The sequence below is a fragment of the Vulpes vulpes genome, chromosome 15 (genome assembly GCF_048418805.1).
Source record: "Vulpes vulpes isolate BD-2025 chromosome 15, VulVul3, whole genome shotgun sequence".
Taxonomy (NCBI): domain Eukaryota; kingdom Metazoa; phylum Chordata; class Mammalia; order Carnivora; family Canidae; genus Vulpes; species Vulpes vulpes.
In genome coordinates this window covers 104,119,668-104,139,392 of record NC_132794.1, presented here as the reverse complement: position 1 = coordinate 104,139,392, position 19,725 = coordinate 104,119,668, and the positions used below count along the sequence as shown (strand labels likewise).

Genomic DNA, 19,725 nt, shown 5'->3' with positions numbered 1-19,725 from the left:
TAGAACACTACTACCCACAGATCAAATTTTGATCTTGGCAACCAGTGCAAAGTCTGTTCCAAAGGTTCTTAAAACCTGGGCGCAATATACAGCATGAGAAGCTCAGACAAATTAGACAGGGGTAAGCCTCCAAGGGCTCTCTGAGAAAAATTAGAACATTAACATCAATAGCCCCCTGGATGTTCAGGGTTGGCTCAGAGGAGAAGCCACAATTCTTGAGTGGGATAAGCTGGTGATGCAGCCAGGAGCCTCAGGATGTCAGTTATCTCGGGAGAGAGAGATGAGCACCCGGGGCGGGGGGTGGGAGGGCGGCGGGGGAGCTCCTGCTTGGAAATAGTATTGGTTATTATTGCAGTTGCCTTCAGGCAATTTGGAAACATGTTTCCCAAAGGGAGAGGGATAGAGAGGAATGTACAGGTGTGAACAATGGGCATTCGTCAGACCTGTGCCAGGTCTCCCTTCTATCCACTGAGATGTGCACGCTTGAGGTGATGATCCAGCCGAGATGCTTGAGTACCTCACTCTCATTTTGTGGCAGGCATCATGAATTTATTGGGTGCCTTCAACTCACTCTATAGGGAGTGCAATATATACATTATCTCATTTACTGTAATCGGCACAAGGGTCCTAGGAGATACAGGTATGAGCATCTCCATTTCACAGTTGAGTAAACAGCTGTTATTCGCCTGGACCCTCCATGCCAGAGATGGATCTGAAGCCCCAGTGCCTTCTTTTGCAGGCAGGGGCTTTTGTGTCATGCCTGATATTAAAGGGCCCATTGGAGGAGAACATATGGCCAAACACTTGGGCCAGGTGGGACTTCCTGGTGAGAGATGTTGGAGCAAGCTTCTAGGAATGAAGGTTCAGCCACCCCCCCAAGAGCCATGACAACTCTCCATGGTGCTCTGCTCTATACAATGACTGATTACCAGAGAATTAGCTAATAACTTACTGTGTGTACATGGAAAAGCTTTTTGGTGTTACGTATTCTGAAACCTCTTTATTGCTGCCTTGTTGAAAAGACAAATCTAAATGATTTGCTTACTCGGTCCTTCAGTAGTATGGCTGTAACCAAATGTTGTAATCATCTTAAAACTAACACAAGCTTCTGAACACCTAAGTGATATTGAAAACCACACAAAACTAGTCAGAAGTATGGAGACATTTGTTAAGACATTGGGCATCCCACCGAACTATACCTCAGATCTCTTGTTTGGTCTTTCCTTAAAAAAAAAAAAAAAACCTGGAAAGTGTGTATATATCCTACTTTTCTACATCCTGCATAGTCTTCTGGCAGAATGAAAGTTTTAATGAAGATAAAGCAGTGAGAGTATAGGTCAGTGTGAGAAAAAATTATAGTCACACTGGCTGGAAAACTGCTCCCTTGCGGAGAAATTCAAGGTGTCCCTGCTTAATAATATTTTGGTGAAGGGGAGACTAGTCTGGCATCTTTTTTTGCTAATGACTTTTCAGTAAAAAATAAATACGTTTGGTCTTCAGCAGGGACCAAAGCCAGCCGGAATTATTCATAGTCATTCCATTTACACTTTGATGAGAAGGGGCACAGCACACCAAAGACACAGTGCTGTAGATTCACTCTCTTGTAAAAGGCTCTATAGAGTTGAAGGAATTGAAACTTGTAGATTGCAACCCAAATGCAGTAGCCCGCCAATTCTCCTGCCAGATCTCTCTCGGATTCCTCTATCACAAACACAGCTTTAACTGATTGCTTATTTCTGGTGATTGGAGGAAACAGTTCTTTTTAAGCCAAAGTACATGGCCAAGGGGAGGGGAAGAAAGAGAAGAATGAACTGGAGACAGAGGTAAGGTCCCAGTTACTGCCACCTTCGCCTCCCTGGACCACTGTATTTGAACTCCAGTTGCCCATTCTACTCTCACCCTTGCTTCATTTTCTTCAAGCATTTCTCATCGCCGAATGTATTCTGTGTTTCACTTTACTTGCCTCCCCAGTTGGCATGGGGTCTCCATGAGGGCAGGGGCTTTTGACTGTCATTTCTGTCATCAGTGTTCACTGCTGCATGTCCAGCACAGAGCAGTGTCTGGCATCTAGTACCTGTTCCATTGATATTTGAGTAAATGAGTGAGTACTCACTGAGTAAACAAATGACCAAGTAGCAAGGCAAACACACCTGAAAACAAAGGTAGGACCCATAAATGGCAGGGATCTCCTGAATCTACCTGTCTTCACAAGAAAGAGAAAGGAGTCTTCTTTGGTTAGTGGTGGTGGTTGTTCTGGGTCATTCAAGGAAACCAGGCCCCCGTGTACCTCTTTCTCTGCATCCCCCCAACCTGCCAAGCCATGTTACATGGCTAGGAACATAAAAAGCATTTAAAAGTTTTAGAAAACAAGCTTCCAATTTGCTGAACCTAAAGGATAATAATTTTAGAACAAAATGTCACTTCTAAGAGGAAGATTAGGCTTAAATTATTCTGTCTTGTATATCGAAAAATGCCAGCTAAGAATCATATATTAACAATTTGCACATTCAGGTCTCAAATGGAGGAGTTTGATTTCTTACACAATGAATATGAAATAAAAAATTCCTAAAGCCAGGCCTACTCCCTGAGGACCTGATTAAAAACTGTTTTTAATTCATTTTGGGGAGGGGAACAACACACAACCAATTTACTCTTGCCATAAAAACAATCTAATCCCATGAAATTGTAATAAGCTTTTAAAGTTTTACATTTTAAACTTTTCATTTAAGCAGGGCTGCTCCTACCTAATTATGCAGATTTTGTTTGGAAGACTGGGAGCAGAAAGGGAAAAAATAATCTTACTTAAATTTTCACTATACATTGATGAGATTTGGGTAATTTTTTTTCTTTTAAAGAAACTAGTTGCATCTGTACTTTGAGCAGTGCCTGGCTCATACTGACTGCTCAAAGCATGTTGCAAGGTGCTCTGTGGTGGTGAGTCACATTTTTTGCTGTTTGATTTTACTGCCTGCCAAACTAGTTTGTATGCCACCAAGTTGCATCATAACTAAGGATATGTTACTTTAAAAAAAAAAACACTAACTACTTTACTTTTAGTATAGAATTTTAACAAGGGTATTCTTGGAAGATGGAACAGTGATTGTTATCCCCCCAAAATGGGCTTGAGGCTGGGTTTCGAGGTGCTTGACTGATGAATATCTCAGGGCAAGGATCTTGCTCAGCACCTAGTACATAAATAGGAACAATATTTGTTGCGCTCTGAGCATACCTAAGTGTCCATCTCGGTGCTTAATGAATGAATTGATTTTTGAGCACCTGACCCAATGGCTGGCTCTCAGCATGTGTAGGGTGGATGGATGGATGGGTTTTGTTCAGGGAAGTCCAATACTGTAATCAGAATTTCTAGTGTGCCTCTCTGGCTTCATGTATCCTGTCTGTTACATTTGCTGCTTGACTTTGAAATTGGATTTCCTCCTGTTTTACTGCAGAAAATGCAATTCAAGCCTTTGGCAATGGCTCTGATGTGACAGTGTGGCAGCCAGCCCTTCCAGTTCAGACCACCACTGCTACCACCACCACAGCCTTCCGGGCTAAGAACAAGCCCCTGGGGCCAGCAGGGTCTGAGAACGAAATCCCCACTCATGTTTTACCACCTTGTGCAAATTTGCAGGTAAGAGCGGCAGCCGAACTCCCTGTTGGAGCTCACTTAGGAGGGCAACACAGACCAGTTTCCTTCAGTGCACTTAAAGATAAATGGCTAATGATGAGGGCTGTTGGGTTTGAATCTTAAAAGTGCATTTTAACCATGATAAATGGAGATTGTGAAGTGCCACAGAGTGAGGAGAAGGATGAACTCTGGAACTGACTCCCATTTGCTGGGAGCATGACATTGGTCAGGGTACCTGGGGCTGGCCTTGGCGTCCTCACCTGTAAAATGAGGGGGCTCAGCAGATGAATCTTTAAGCCTTCTGCTTGTGGAGTGGCCAAGTTGAGTTGGTTTTTAATTTATCTATCATCCTTATTCTGCATTCTCTACAAAGCACAGCCTATTGAACTAGAAAGCACTCTTGGGTTGGTCACCATCACTGTCATTTACACTTAACGTGGGGTATTTAACTCTGTCTGAAGGTAAACCAGAGACAGTGTTGCTATTGAGATGTTAACTCCAATGTAGAGTCCCATATGGCTTCATTCTTCCTGAAGCAGAAGAAAATGCTTTTCTGGAGAAGGAGGAGCCATGTGGAGCTACCTCGCAAAGCCTCTTGCATGTATAGAGGCAAGTGTGAATGGCCAAGAGACTTCCTTGGGACTAATCCAGATCTCCAAGGGCAGAACCACTATGGCAGACTAACAGTGGTTTCCTGCCTTTAGTCAAAGCGGTATTTATTCGGCCTTTTTATTGATTTTTTTTTCATAGTAACGAGTGTTCAACTACTTAGCAAGACATTACATATTTATATGTTTGTACCTCTTTGGCTGCTATCCTCCTGAAGGCTATGAGAGAGCGATAGTTTTATTGTTAGCCTCCTCCTTGCGTTTGAGGACACTGGGGCTTGGTGAAGTAACACTTTTGCTGGAGCCTATGGAGCTTATGAGTCACAGAACTGGGAATCCAGGAGACTCCTGTTGCTTTCATAGTTCTTCCTGTGTTTGGGGGGTAGTGGTGACCACATGATGGTTTCTCCTTCATGCCATGCTGGGGAAGGGGACATGTGCCACACACTGTGCTGTCACTTCACACTTGTCACTGGAGTATATTCTTCTCCTTTCTCTCTCCTCACCCTGCTGCCACCAAGGATCAGGTTCACCAGAATGTTCACCAGAAACCTCTTTTGCCAATACCTTCTTTAACTCACAATCCTCTTTGTTCCTTATAAACCATGCGGCAGTTCTTCTGCTTCTGATTTCATTGCTGTCTTTTCTCCCCCAAGGTCTCCCTTCTTCTTGGATACCCTACGTGCCATTCAGCTGGCTATTGGTCTCTGTCCCATCTTCCTATGTCTTCCTCCCAAACACAAACCTTCAGACACACTCATACACACACACACACACACACACACACACAAAACACAGCACTGAGGAGAAGGCGGGGAAGCCACACAGCCTAAGGTCAACCAGATGTTCTTCATGCTTCTGAAGCATTTCCTGAGCATGTCCAATATCCAAAGCACAGTGCAAAACTGCCAGAAGTAGGAGGAGGCTTGGGGACTATTACAGCATCTAACTGCTCCATCTTGCAGCAGAGCCCTCAGGCTCTGGGAGGAGGGGTGACTTTCACAAAGGCCCCTAGTCAGTGAGAGGCAATCTGGAGCCAGACATCGCACCACAGAAACAGGATCTGTTCTTCATCTCTGGCTGATGCTCGGCATCCTGGTCCCTCCTACGGTCAGCCTTCTCTTCTTACTGGGTCCACTCAGATTCTAGCATCAGTAAAGACAAGTGGCCAGAAGAAGGATAGGACCCTGTTGTCATTCACTGATAAGAGTGGGCCAGATAGGGTTCCTGACCTGTAGAAGAGGCAAAGCTCTGGCTGCAGCAAAACGAGGTTCGTTTCTGCACATGTCTGAGGGCACAGAGCACGACTGCAGAAGCGGTGCTTTAGCCTGTTTATTGAGCTCCTTCTGTGTTTCGGAAACTTCATCAGATGGGCACTCAAAAAGAAAAAATTCTCTCCTCAGTGAACTTACAAATAATGGGCAAGACACAGCCTGTCAACATTTTTGGAAGGTCAGACCAAATTAAGAGATGACATTTCAGGAGAAGAGCCATCATTGGAAATTCCATACAATTTCCTCCATGAGAGAGGACTGTGTCAGCCCTAAGAAGGCATTCCCCCCACCTCCCCAGGCCCTGCTTCCCCACCCCCCCCACCCCCAGATCACAGAGTGGGACTTCTGCTTCCTGTGGCGCAGGCATGTCTTGGCCACACAGCATCGTGCCTCCAACCCAGATCTGCCCAGCCACCCCTTCCTGCGAGGAGGGCTCTGTGCTGCTGCAAGGTTGCCCTGGCAACGTCAGGGGACACATGAGCTCTGTTCCCAAGAAACGGCGCCTTTCCTTCCCCTGTGTTAGTGATAGGAAGTCTGCCTCATAAATAGAGGGCAAAGTAAAATTAAAGCATGATGTTTGTGTCAAGACTGCTATTTAACTTCTCAGCGGAGGGGGAAACGGAAGTGTGGGACTGAGGAAGGAGGGCCCAGCCATAATTCTCTTCCCTGTGACACACACACACAGAATCCATATACTTGGAGCCAAACAGCATTTCACTTCCGGAGAGCCCTTCTCAGTTCTATCACCCCTCACCTTTCCCCCTATGGAGAAGACCTGCTTGAGCCTGGTTTTGCACACGAGGCAGGGAGTGAGGGAGTGAGCTCTGCAGCCAAGCCTGTGTTCCCACCCGGCCCTTCTGCTCACCAGCACCATGGTTTCCGCAAGCCTCAGCTTCCACAAAACTCGAGGATGGCCAAGCTGCCAGAGTTGAGGGGACTAGACGGGGGTCATGCTTCAGTGCTGGGGCAGAGTGAACCCTCCAGAACGGTACTTTAAAAATGGCACATGTGATGCTTGATCCCGAGTTAGTTGGCTTCTGGGTCCCTTTACAGCAGATGGATGGTGGTGTTGTGCCTTGCTTGCAGACATCCTTCCCTTTTACAAATAAGGCAGCCGAGGCAGGGAAAGGTGAGTGACTTAACCAGAATCACGCAGTAATTCTTTGGAGAGGCTGGGCTTTCTGCTCCAAGGCCAGTGTACTTCTGCCATAATCCATGACTTCGAGGAACCCATCTGGGCTCTTTCTTTGAATTAGAAATGGACAGAAAGGACAAATGAAAAATAGAAAAGCCGGTTATCCAGGCTTTGTCTTTCTGCATCTGTCTCATTTCACTTGGTGTCATGTCCTCTAGGTTCCTGATCTCACATATATGTAGAATCTAAAAATGTCGAAATTTTAAGGCAAGGAGAATGGTGGGTACCAGAATCTGGGCAGTGGGGGAGATGGAAAGGAACTGGTCAGAGGGCACAGGTGTCAGTTACCTGGATGGATGGGATCTAGAGCTCTAGGATACAATATGATGACTACGGCTAGCAGCACTGTATTATATACTAGCCCATCTGAACTGCTCCCATCCTCCCCAAACATGGTAACTACCAGAGGTGGTAGGCTAATAGCTTGATTATGGTAAACTTTTCATCATGTATGCATGTATCAAAACGTCATTTATATTCCTTAAATACAACTTATTTCCAAATATAGAATTTTTATTTTTAATTTACACCTCAGGAAAGCTTGTTGGGGGCGAGGGGTGAATAGAAAAGGCAGCAGTGAGAAGCTAGTTTCAAGAGAGCCATATGACCTACTGCTTCCTAAAGGCAGCTATTCAAATAATTGGGAAAACACAAAGTTCATGCTTTAGGTTGGGATTCTTCATGCAATTCCAGGATATAAGGAATGAGGGAAAGATTAAAAGTTTGCCAGCAAAACTTTTTTTTGCAGCTTGGTGATGTCTTTAGAATGACCTATACTAACAACAGTTGAAAGAATCATTGGAGGCCGGAGGATGGGGGGAGATGAGTGAGTGATAAGAGACGGGCCTTCGCCCCGAGAACATGGTACCTGGCACTGATTTAGGACTTGCGCTTTGGAGTAGGGCTCCCAGGAGACTCATTCTCCCCATCTGTCCTTCTTTTGCCTGCCTAGCTGTCTCCAGATAAATTACCATTTGCCAGGGGGTCCTAGAAATATCTTAGAGTGGCGTTTGTCCCAGCCATGTGTGTCATTACTCAGAATAGAACTGACTTAAACCAGCTTGGGATCCATTGGTAACAGATTTGGAGAAAGTCAGCTATCTTTGGCAGCTCTAAAGTTCACTTCCCTTGAGAGGCACCCTCTTGTAATATTTTAAAATATACAATAATATGAGAAAACTCTTGGGGACTTGAGTTTCTGTCTTAACATTTGAGATAGATTTCCCCTTTGGAAGGGAAGAAATAAGAATAAACATTTTCAAAAGTCGGCTCCAAAGTATAATTATCAACAAACCAAACCCAGTTCTTTTGGGGAAATCGGTGGCCTTGGGTGTGGGACGTAGAGACTCATCTGCAGTTCCTATGCAAGGCTTGCCTTTAAAAAAGGAAAGTTGATTGATTAGTATAAAATGTCATAGAAATGTCCAAGTGCTAACCCCCTGAGGTGATAAAATACCAGGTTTTGGGTAACCCGCCAAGCTCCCATGTCAGGATTAATTGGCAGTCATATTAGTAACAAGCATGACGCAGGCTGTGCTATTGTTGGCATATCCCTTTGACTTGTACAAAGTGGTCACATGAAAAACAAAGGAAGATTAAAAGTTCTACCGATTATTTCATCTTCTGTGCACTTGAGTGGTCTGCTAGCTGGAAAAAGCTCAGGATATTTAAACCAAATGGACTGTACTTGTCGCCTATTTAAAGTAAATATCTTTGGGAGATGTAAGTAGGTGTTGGAAAAAATCCCAACTTTGCATCATTGTACGCCACTTAATTCTGGAAGCTTAAAATATGGACCCCTTATAGTGGCGTTTGTAGGTCTTGGACTTCATGGAGAAAGTTCTGCTACTTCTGCCTCTTTGTACTCACATCTCTCTCCCCCCATCCCAAAATAGCTGTGATTGACAGGAGGAAGTCTGGTAGCTTGGGGAGTACACCCTCAGATCCAGGGCTAGCGGGCTGGCTGTGGAAGAGCTGTGAGCAGTCGGAGAGCTCTAGTGAACAGTGAGAGCCACAACCAGGGTCAGTGTTTCTTATGAGCCAAAGAAAACATATCTATCTCTGGGGAGATATGAAGGGCCAGGTTGTAGATAGATCTCAGGTAGGGCTCCTCCCCTCTCCTTAGGGGGACTTTTAAGGCTGCATCCTGGAAAGGAACCAGCAATGTGGCGTTCTCAGTCAAGGAAGCGATGTGAGCACAGTCCCATGGATAGTCTTTGTGAGACTGTTTGCTGCTAAAAATCACCAGTGTAGAGGGCAGCTGTTCCCTTCTTTGCCAACCACCCATCATCTGCTTTGGTGGTCAGGCCATGCTAGCTAGCCCTGAGAGTCCACCACAGGGACACTGCTGGCCCTCAGTGGGCTGTGGAAGCAAAGGCCCTAAGGTGGGCATCTCCCCTGGAGGAGCGAACCTGCAATATCCACAGGATTTGAATCCAGGTCTACATCTCCCTGGCCTCCCTTATTTGCTATAGTTCCCTCTCTTCAGAGTATGGTTTGAAGCTCACAGAAATGGGCTGGGTGCTTGTAGGTTGTAGGCTTATAGGATGTAGGTAAGAGGGGCAGAGGGCAGGCAAGATTTGCCTATCCATTTAACTCCTGCATATAGGAGTATTCAAATATTTAATTAGAATATTGAATATTAGAATATTAAAAATAATCTAGATCTGAAGCAAGACCTTCCATCCCAGAAGAACAGCATATGCCTCTGCTGCTTCAGTACCCCGTCACCTAAACAAAGTCCCTTTGTAGCTGACAGGGCCAGACCAGACCAAAAATGATTTTAAAACTCTTCCCAGGGCCAGACCCCAAAATTCTAGATGTGGCGGCAGGAAGGCAATTATCCAAACCTGCTAAATACCCAGGACTCCTCTAGCTGTGACCAAGGGAAAATTTGAAGTGTTGAGTTTTAAAAGGAAAGCTGCCAATGGGTGTTCTGTAAATCATTTGTGCCAGCAGACTGACCCCATTATGTCAGCTAATCCTGGAAATACAGGAGGTAAATTTAAATCTTCAAGCATGAAGCACTTAATCAATATTCTAAATGTTTTTCTTGCAATTTATGCTAGCAGAGCAATGGGGTGCTTTGGCGTCCTGTTAATCTTCCACTGGAGAAGAGGTGCTTGAGAGCAAGGCCAGGGTGGTGGGATTTTGCACAGGATGATTGGTGGGAGGGTGGGAAGTTGGAAGGGGAGAGGATGAGGTGCTTACTTCCACACCAGGCCCCTGGCATGAGGATGGTCGTCCCCGGATTCAGTGCACCCATTCCAATGGGCAGAGCCACCCTGCGGCCACCTCCTGTAGCACTTTCCTTAAGCCTAGGAGTTGCTCTGCTGGGAAGAACATGAGCTCTGGGGTCAGATGGACCTGAGTGAGAACCTTGGCTCAGTTCCTATTGCTCTGTGACCTGGGGCACGTTTCCTTCCTTCTCTAAATGTCTGCTGTAAAATAATCACCTGCCTCTCAGGTCTGTTGTGAGGATTAAAAACCTGGTGCCCATATGCAAAGGGCCCAGCATGACTGTCCAACCCTCTCCACTTGGTAAGTAGCCACCACTCTTAGTGTGATTGAGAAGTGTGAAAGCTTTAATTCTGGACCCTGGGACCATAAAGGAAAGACTGTGCCCAGCATCTGGGAGTCCATGGAGGAAGAAAGACGGAGCTCTTTAGATTGTGCTTCCTTAATTTGTAAGAACCATTGGAACTGAGTGGTATCCTGCCGATTCGAAGAATTGGTCATTATAGAAAGTCCGAAGGAAGGAGGGAAGGAAGTTCAGGTGTATTTTGAACACCAGGACAAGGAGAAAGGGAAACCAAATGTCAATAAAGAAAGGACCAGGTCTTGAGGGGTTCTGACTTTTCCAAACTCCATCTCCCCATGCCCAGGAGTCTGTTCAGAGTGTCATCCTAACAACCAGCTTCTTGGTGTTATGACTAGAGCCATGACAGTAGTCAGATCTTGATCCAGCCTGGGTACCGGAGCAAGACTGTCTACCAGGTGCCATTTCCACATCTCTTTAACCAGTGCTGACATTGGGAAGAGGTGGCATAGCTGTGAACAGGACACAGTCTTAGTTGCAGAAAAGGTCGTGTCTGAGAACCAGCCCCACCTCTCAGCCTCTGACACCAGGACTTTGATTCTTTCCCATATCTGCATTCTGCTGGTACTGTTGTCTGCTTCATATTTATCTTTAAACTCAATTACTAGGTATACTTATTTATATAAACACTATCATTTTTAGACTCATCCAAAGCTGTTAAAAACATATGTGAAACATATGTGAATCAATGCACTAGTTCTCTATACATTAAAATCAATATATAAATATTAAAATCAAAAATGTTAGTAATGCCACCTACATAGTGTCATATGTACCAGTAGTCTCCAAACGCTACTTTGAGAAACATTAAACTATCCAATATGATAGAATCCAGAACTATTTGTTTTGATAACATGCATCACCTCTGGTTTTTATGGTTGGGTATTAATAAAGCAAATATGCATAAGCTTTTCCCATGAGTCAGGTACTGTTCTAAGCACATTATATATATACACTCACTCGTTTAATCCCCACAGTAACCTTATGAGGTCAGTACTATTATTATTCCTATTTTCTCAGACAATAGGCCTGAGACACAGAAAAGCTTGATCAGGAGAGGAGAAATAGGAAAAGGAACATCTTTCCCTTGTATGTGTTTTAAATGACTACATTGTATTACCTAAATCAGAGCACTTTGCTTTTTTGTTTCTGGGTATCATTATTCACTCAATATAAATTAAAATCAGTCCTTACATTCTTGTGAAACATCTGGCAGATGGAGGTGCCAGACTGGTTCATAAACTGGCATAAAGAAAGGAAATGGTGCCTATTCTGACACCAACTGGTGTCCCTAGAACTCAGTTCTGACACCAGCTCTCGGAGGCAGCATAGACACCAAAGGTTAAGGCCACGGTCTCCCAACAAGCCTGCCCTTACTTCAGATGATGACCACACTTCAGGGATCCCCAGGCCACCTGCACTTCTGACCAACCAGCTACAAATTCCAGGCTTCCCATGACCCCTCAGATTCAACTCACTAGATTGACTCAGAACTGAGGAAAGCACTATACTTATGATTATGATTTTATTTTAAGGGATACAAATCAGGATGAGCCAAATGGAGAGATCCTTAGGCTGAGGTATGAGAGAGTTTCCAAAAGAAAGCTTTCATTCCCTCTCCTTGTGGAATCAGGACATATCACCCTCCTGGCACATTGACACATTCACCATCCAGGAAGCTCCACTGAGCTTCTGTGACCAGAGTTTTAATTGGGGTTTCATTGCATAGGCATGATTGATTGAGCCATTAGGCCTGTGATTGAATGTAATCTTCTACCCCTCTCTGCTCCTTAGAGGTCAGGCGCTTGGGCTGACCTCACAAGATTCAGAGCCACAAGCCCTTGGCCCGTAGGTGGTCTCCTGATGACCAGGGCCCGTTCTGAGTCATCTCATTACCATAAACTCAGGTATGATCTAAAGGGCTCATGAAATATCAAAGATACTCCTATCACTCAAGAACTTCCAATGATGTAGAGGTTATCTCTCAAACCAGGCACAAAGCGTAGTCAAATTCTAATTTTAATTTTAGGGGCAAACAGTGAAACTTCTCATAAGAAAGCTGGAGTTGAAATTTTGAGCACAGGCTCATTTTACCACTTACCAGCCATGAATCCTTGAGCAAACCACTTAGCCTCATCTTCCTCATTCCTGAAATGGGGATGACAGTCATAGAGCCTCCTGGAATGTTATGAGGATTAGCTCTGAGCCTGCCTGCAAAGTATGTTTTGTTGTAGAGCCTGGCTCAGACTCAAATAAATAAGTCTTTATTATTTGCGAGTTTTGTGATGCTTCTGGCACGTGGATATCACTAGTCCTATTTGCCCCATCTTTGGCAATAGAGAAGTGCCCTGAGAGGGAACAGGCTGGGTTACACATTGCTTTATGGGTCCTATTTTCCAGTGGCTTTTCTGGTCTTAGTGGGGCCCTGTGGGGACTTTGCAAGTTTGTAGAACAGGCTTGTTAAGGATAAGAAAAGGTGAGGCCTTCTCAGGGTGGTGGTTTTAAAATGTAATTTAGTGAGATGCTTCTTTGTGGGAAGTCCCTTTCTTCCTTGGAATTCTTAGCAGAAGATGGGCTGGGCGCCTCTATGCCAATCTTGGGAACTTCAGTTCCTTAGGCTGAGGTCTGAGAGAGTGATTCCTTGGCCATGAATGCAAGAGTTCCTCTAGGTCAGACTTACTCAGGCTTGGCTCTCTTAGCTTTTTGGCCTGGAAAGTCTCTCTTGTGGGGGCTGTCCTGGGCCTTCTGGGGTGTTGGATGGCCTCTACCTTCTGGATGCCAGGAGCACCATTACCCACTTGTGACAATCAGAAACATCTCCAGACATAGCCCCGTGTCCCCTGGAGGGCAAAATCATCCCTGACTGAGGATCACTGGTCCAGCAAATGAGGGCTGCCTCATAGACCTCATTTGTTCATAAACTTTTCTGTTTTACAACAAGGGAAGTGGAGGTTTTTGAGAGTCTTTTTGGGTTTCCCTACATGGTAAGGGGCATATGGAGATGGAAGAGTGACCGACCACATGGGACCAGATCTTTCCCAGGTGGTGCAAGTAAGAATAAGGAAAAGAGACTGCAGTTGCCACTGAATGCCCAAGTTTAGACATTTAAGTTACGTTTGGGCATTAAGTTTTCCCAGGGAAACATTCCCCTTGGAGTGGGACCTGTGGATGGTGTCACAGGTGGTTCTGACTGAGGCTCTTGATCCAGTTCTCACCATCCAAGGCCCTGCTGGACTCCACAGCATTCAGAGCCCCACACACCCTCGCCTGCTTCTGAGGAATGTTTGTTCACCCACCTGGCACCCTGAATGGGTAACCCACAGGTGACATTTCAAAGGAGACACTTGCCAGATGACCAGAGTGGGTGGAATTCTTTATACCCCACCACCCTCAGGTCTCACGCATGGACTTGGAGCAGAGGAGTCTCAGGAGAGCAGGATCACATGGCCAGTGCCAGACACATTACTGCTGAACCCTCAGCACATGTGCTAAATCTCAGTGACTCTGGCAACACAGATGCCATTTCCTGAGCCTTTTAAGAAAATGACCTTGGTGCTGCCTGTTATTTGTGGTGTTTGGTTTATGGTCTTTGTGAGGTCTCTATCATTTCTGTGTATTACAGAGTGTTTTCTAGCACCACTGTTGTTTTGGTCTCATAAAAAAAGAAATCCAAATGTTGGCTACACCTAACATTTCCTTTGCATAATACTCTCCTGCTCAGATTGAGTGTGTTTATTTCCCCCACTCTCGGAGAAATGAGCTGTGGGGGGTGTCTTCCCTTAGCAGAGGCTGTAAGCCTCGGGGCCCCCCACCCAGGCTGCTTCTGGGCTCCCCTGGAAGCCTCACTGCAGAGCTCTGGACTGGGCTGCCAAGTGGCCTAGGGGCCCGGCGTGATGGGCCCGGGTGCTCCCAGTGTGGAAAGGCTGCCAGCGGCCTCCTGGGACTTAATCTTCCCAGCTCCAGGTGCCAGCAGATGAGCTCAGAGGGAAGCTGCCTCCCAGAATCCACCCACGTTAGCCCTGGGAGGAAAGAGGCTGTTGTAAAAACAGTTTTCGAAATAACTGCTTATAGAGCATTTTCAAAGCCCTTCATCCAGGAGAGTGTTTGAATTCAGAGCTCAAAAATTGGGTATTACCCCGTCAAGGCTGCCTTACAGCATGCTGAAATGCGCCTTCAATTGTGTATTCAAACCCTATTAGACATGGAAGCTTGCGGCACGTCACTGGCACCAAAACACAGACATTTCATCTTGGGAATCAGGCTTCATTATAGGTAGGTAAGCGTGTCACCCATCCCAGAGGGCAGTGTCATACATTGCCATGGTGTGCTCAGGCTGCTGCAGGGAGGCACCACAGACCAGGGTGGGGGTGGGGGTGGGGTTTCAGCAGTAGACATTTATTTTTCATGGTTCTGGAGGCCAGAAATCCAAGACCAAGGTGTAGACAGGGTGGCTGGCTCCCCAGACTTCTCTCCATGGCTTGCACAGGGCTGCTTCCTCACTACATCCTCACATGGCCTTTCCCTGTGCCTCTGCATCCTCGGTGTCCCTGTGTGTGTCCATGTCTCCTTTTCTTGTAAGGGCCCCAGTCAGACTGGACTGGGGCCCATCCTAATAGCTTCATTTTAACAAAGGGTCACCTCTATTTCATAGAGGCCTATCTTCAAATATAATCACATCCAGAGGACCTGGGGAATCAGGCTTTACTATATGAATTGTGGGGGGGACACCATTCAGTCCATAACATGTGTAAGGGGCAGGTACTAAATAATTAAATATTCGACGTTCAAAAATCTCATTTATGGCATGAATTTAAGTGGGAAAAAATTACTATTGCCATGGGCCTTCCCTCTGTGCACAGGGTTCCGCTAAGTCCCTCTTGTGAGCTTTTGAACATGAGAGTCTCACCCTTGGCTAGTCCTGTGATGGAAGGAACATGAGGAAAGACTCCTCCGTGGGGCAGAAGGGCCATCTCGCCCAGCCTGCAAACGTCTGCTGTCTGCCTTGCTTGAAGCACATGCTGTCACATGCGAGCTTTCCACAAACTTAATTCAAGTAACGATTTTTTTTTTTGTGATTGGCATGTCTGCATGGTAGCAAACTTTGGTTGAACATATTGTTAGAATACACAATACTGTAATTTAAGATTATTTTATCAGCAGTAGAGAGTTTTATAATTCATTTAAAAAGTTGTAATGGGCTCGAGCATCTTCAGTATAGTTTAATAATATAGCGTTTTATAGCTGGCTGTAAAATTTCAGATTACGGTTTTAGCAATTGTGCAATTCTATTTTATAGTTTAATAATTGTTCAAATGAAGGAGAGTATAAAGTTCCTAAAAACCAATTTCATGACTTAGAAAAATAGCCTTTATCAAAATCTAACATATACCTTTAATGAACCCAGATGTCACCTTTTCAACAAAGGCAGATCGTGGCATCTATTTTTCTCAACCACAAAGCCCTCCCAATTAAGCACATAGAGTGCGGTATCTCTGAGTTATATTTTTTCTCCTTCTTTAAAAATCTTTTATCCCTAATCTCCTACAGCCAGAATAAGCCTATTGCCAAGTGCAAGGTGGACATCAGCGAAGCCAGAAGAGCTTCAGTGGAAACAGGGAGTAAATTCGCTCTCTTGAGAAGGTTCTTTGTTTGACAGATGACCGTTTGATCACACCGCTTCAACCCCAGCTCCTAACTCTAATAAAGTCCCTTATTCTTGCCTCCAGATAGTTCATACTTCACCATTCTGGGAGTGAGTGGCAAAATGGGGAGCCCTACATTATACTAGAATTGTATATTATTGTTAAGTGTAATAAAGGTATTAGCATATAGCACTGGGGAAAAGGCACTATCTCCCATTGTTGAAATTATAGTTTGTGTTGTTATATTCCGGGGTTTTCCAGCGTTATTTTGTCACACAACTAAAATCAAGAAAAGAGGCTCTGGACCATTTACAAAAACACAGCTACCATGGAGCACACGTCAGGAATATGGTCCCAGGACCCTTGGGTGCAGTGATCCTTGGGTGGACCAGCTCTGGATCAGAGCCCTGTTGCAGAGAAATGGCAACAATCAGAGGAAGAACCCATGTGGCTGGGCTCCTTCCTAGCAGGGGTACAATCCAAGAACGTGGGGCTCCCAGCACTTTTCCACTATGTTATAAACAGTGACTGTGATGTAATGGCAGGGTGTGGGGAGGCTGACTCTGACCTGCCCACCTGAGCGGTGAACAGGAGAGAGGGCACCTGCAGTGGTAAACTCTCTCGCATCACCCTGAAATGATAGGGGCCTCCTCTTCTCTGCTTCCCACTCAATTCCCCCTTCTTTGTCAGCTCCAGAAAACTTCTAGCTGATATTTGGTGCTTCTTGGGCAGAAACTGAGGGCTGTCTGTCTCAGCACATCTGGGTAGCCTTTGCCAGGTCACAGTCACATCAGCAATGATGCCCACGGTTGGCAGGCATTCTTGCTGTCGTGGGACAGGTATTGGGTGCAGGTGTCTCCTGACACCTGTACCTATTCCACACATGCCCCAGCACATGGCACCCCCTACGTTATAACAAGGTAAAGGGTGGCACTTAGTGACTGTGAAGTCCTATGAAGAGCATAGGCAACACCATCATTCAATTTATGCCCAAACCAAGCTCACTTTGAGATAATAGATTCCAAACACTGAGTGTGCTGAAGCTTGACAAGGGATTGTGCAGACAGTAGGCCAACAGAAGTGTGATTAGTTCTCAGAGGCTTTAGTTTTTAAGAAAAAGAGATTGTGCTTAAGAATAGAAAACACTGAAGGATCAGGTTTCTTGCTACAAAAGAATCAAACTTTCCTGTGGACTTCAGTGGAGAGTAACTTCATCTCCTTAACCCTGGGTTTCATCATCTGTAATATGGGAATAATGAGCACTGCTGCCCAGGGGGGTTGTCATAATTAAACAAATTAAAATTCTCCAGCGTAGTTACTGAGCCTCCAGTTCAGCACAGCAACTGTTTTTATCGTTATTTTATCTTCCCAGTTGGTCTGTGCTTGAGCAGGAGACAGAAGGAGCCTCTGCTAAAGGGGGATTTGGTGACCTTTACCCCAAAATTCATTGGGGTCATGAACTTGGGCATCATACGGGGCATGTGCCCTGCAAAAACCTATTTTTTATGATCACCCGCTTGTGATGTGTTCTCCCAAACATCTTTTCTTTACCGCTTTTGTCAAAAAATGGGAATAATGACTTAAGGATGGGGATGGGAAGACTAGACCCCCTCAGTGCATTCTAGGAAGAGCCATTAGGCCAAATGCACCTGTGGTTTAAGAGGGCAGTGAGGCTGGTCCATCAGAGGGACAGTAATTCAGCAGTTGGACAATTGCTTAACCCAATTGCCGGGTAATAAACATGCTTAATAAAAAGGAATAGGACATCTGCACCATCTTGGCCATAAATATGCTCTCTTGTTCTGGGTAATCTACAAGAATACCTCTGAGCACACTTAGATCACCTACTATAAATAAATCCAATTTCTTGTATCCCCTACTGACCTTTTATCCTTAGGACTTCCAGCCAACCATGTCTCCCTGAATAACAGTCTCTGCCTTGTGTTTGAGCCTTGGAGCTCATGTGTGGGAAGAAAATGGCTCTGGTTCTCGTGTGAGGTTCAACAGAAGGTTCTCCTTCACTGGACCCTTCCTTTTTGAAGCCCAAGAGGAGTCATACCGTGGACAGGGCTGTGGGGACAGGAAACGGAGGATGGTGTCTACTGAGTAGACATCGTAGGAGTTTCCCCAGAGTGGCTATTGCTGTCTACTCACAGGCAGCATGCATGACCCCTGGCTTATTACTGCCTCCACGGGCAGCTCTGTAGCTGTCAGCAGGATAACCAGAACTACTTCCACGGGTTGATCTTAGGATTATGGAAGATGATGTGTGCCATGTCTAGCATGGAGTTCATGTGCATGGATTTTGGAGTCAAGGGGACGGAGATTGGATAGATGCTCTCTCAGTGCGGGCATTCCAGCTGCAGAAACTTGGCAAGTCCCAGCCTCTCTGAGCCCTTGTTTCCTGATCTGTGCAAAGGAGAGAGCCCCACTCAGAAAGTCATGTGAGCAGTTGGGAGTGTTCCATGAGTCTTAGGTGGGCTCAGTTTTGGGTGGGAGCAGTCATGAATGGCAACTGGTCACAGTTCTCACTGCGAATCTACTTGGTTTTCCTCAATTATCTGTCTTTGTCTACTCAAAGCATGCTTTTCTTTAAAGTTTTTAAATGTTTGCTTTCACCTGGTTTTTCAGAGTACCAAGGGTGCTCCATCTTTTGAACAGAGGGTGAACAAAAGCCCAGGGTCGGTTATATCTGCAGACCATGGTGTTTTATATGAACCTTTAGTTAGCACCATAAGTCACAGAGCCATTACGGGGCCGCACTCAGCTGCACATAAATGCACAGGAGAATGAGAGGCTTAATAAATATGATCTGATGGCGATGAGAATGCGTGTCTGATGAGACAGGCTTCATGCACTTCTCATCAGAGACCACAATGAATCTTTTCTGTTGCTCTTGCACATTTGCATTTCTGACCGCACATTTGAGAAAACAAATGTTTCATTTTAGGGCCATCCCCCGAGTTGCCTTTATACCATTCTCACTGAATGTTTGCTCTAGAAAACGCCTCCCTTACCCCAAACCAAAATGTCTTTCACACATTGTTTGGCATAATCTTACTGTTAATTGGGCATAATTGTCTAAAATACAGGTCGTAATTGCTTCTTGTCTGAATATTTTACAAATCAAACAAGTTAACCATGAAGGATAACACAGTTCTTTGATGTACTTTGCAACCTGTGTTTGCCCCAACTTAGGGAAAAGCAAAATAGATGCAAGATGATCCGGGGAGGTACGGAAGGGAGATAGGCCAGCCCAAGTGCCGTGTTGGGCTTCCTGCTGTAGACAGTGTCTGCACCCAGTGCTACTGGCTATCTTGCCATTAGTGTTAAATTACAAGTGCAGGGCTGCAGGCATCCTTTTTATGGCTTGCTGGAGACTGACGGGCAAGCCCGGGGGACTGCTTAGCTAATGGAGGGCTGTTGATATATCGTACTGGACTGTATCTCTTTCATTGCATTCATTTTTAAATCCAACGGCTCACAGGAGATCAAGAGCCAGTTCTATTCAATATCATGTTCACAAGCCAAATTAGCTTGAGCTTTTGCATTTCTCCAGCCCCTGCCCCAATTCAAGAATACTAGCCTAGAGACCACAGGGATCCTGAGCAATCATCAACAGCACCCTGAGGTTTTTAAAGAGCATCCACCTTTCACATTTGATTCTCAGAACCACTCTGTGAGGTAAGCAGGAGGGCTGGGATTATTATAATTAAAGCTGGAGGTTGAAAAGCCAAGAATAGGACCTTCCTAGCCTGTATTCATTTTATCATACTTTAT

At 45.3% G+C, this 19,725-nt stretch overlaps 1 protein-coding gene across 6 annotated transcripts in view; it reads left to right on the top strand.

Annotated features, from left to right (window-relative positions):
• GFRA1 (GDNF family receptor alpha 1) overlaps positions 1 to 19,725 on the top strand; it is a 203,553-nt gene that overhangs the window by 172,447 nt on the left and 11,381 nt on the right. For all 6 annotated transcript variants that reach the window (XM_072740188.1, XM_072740191.1, XM_072740186.1 and 3 more), the window contains one exon: positions 3,450 to 3,631. In XM_072740188.1, coding sequence (XP_072596289.1) covers positions 3,450 to 3,631 — 182 coding nt within the window. The remainder of the gene's footprint in view (positions 1 to 3,449; positions 3,632 to 19,725) is intronic.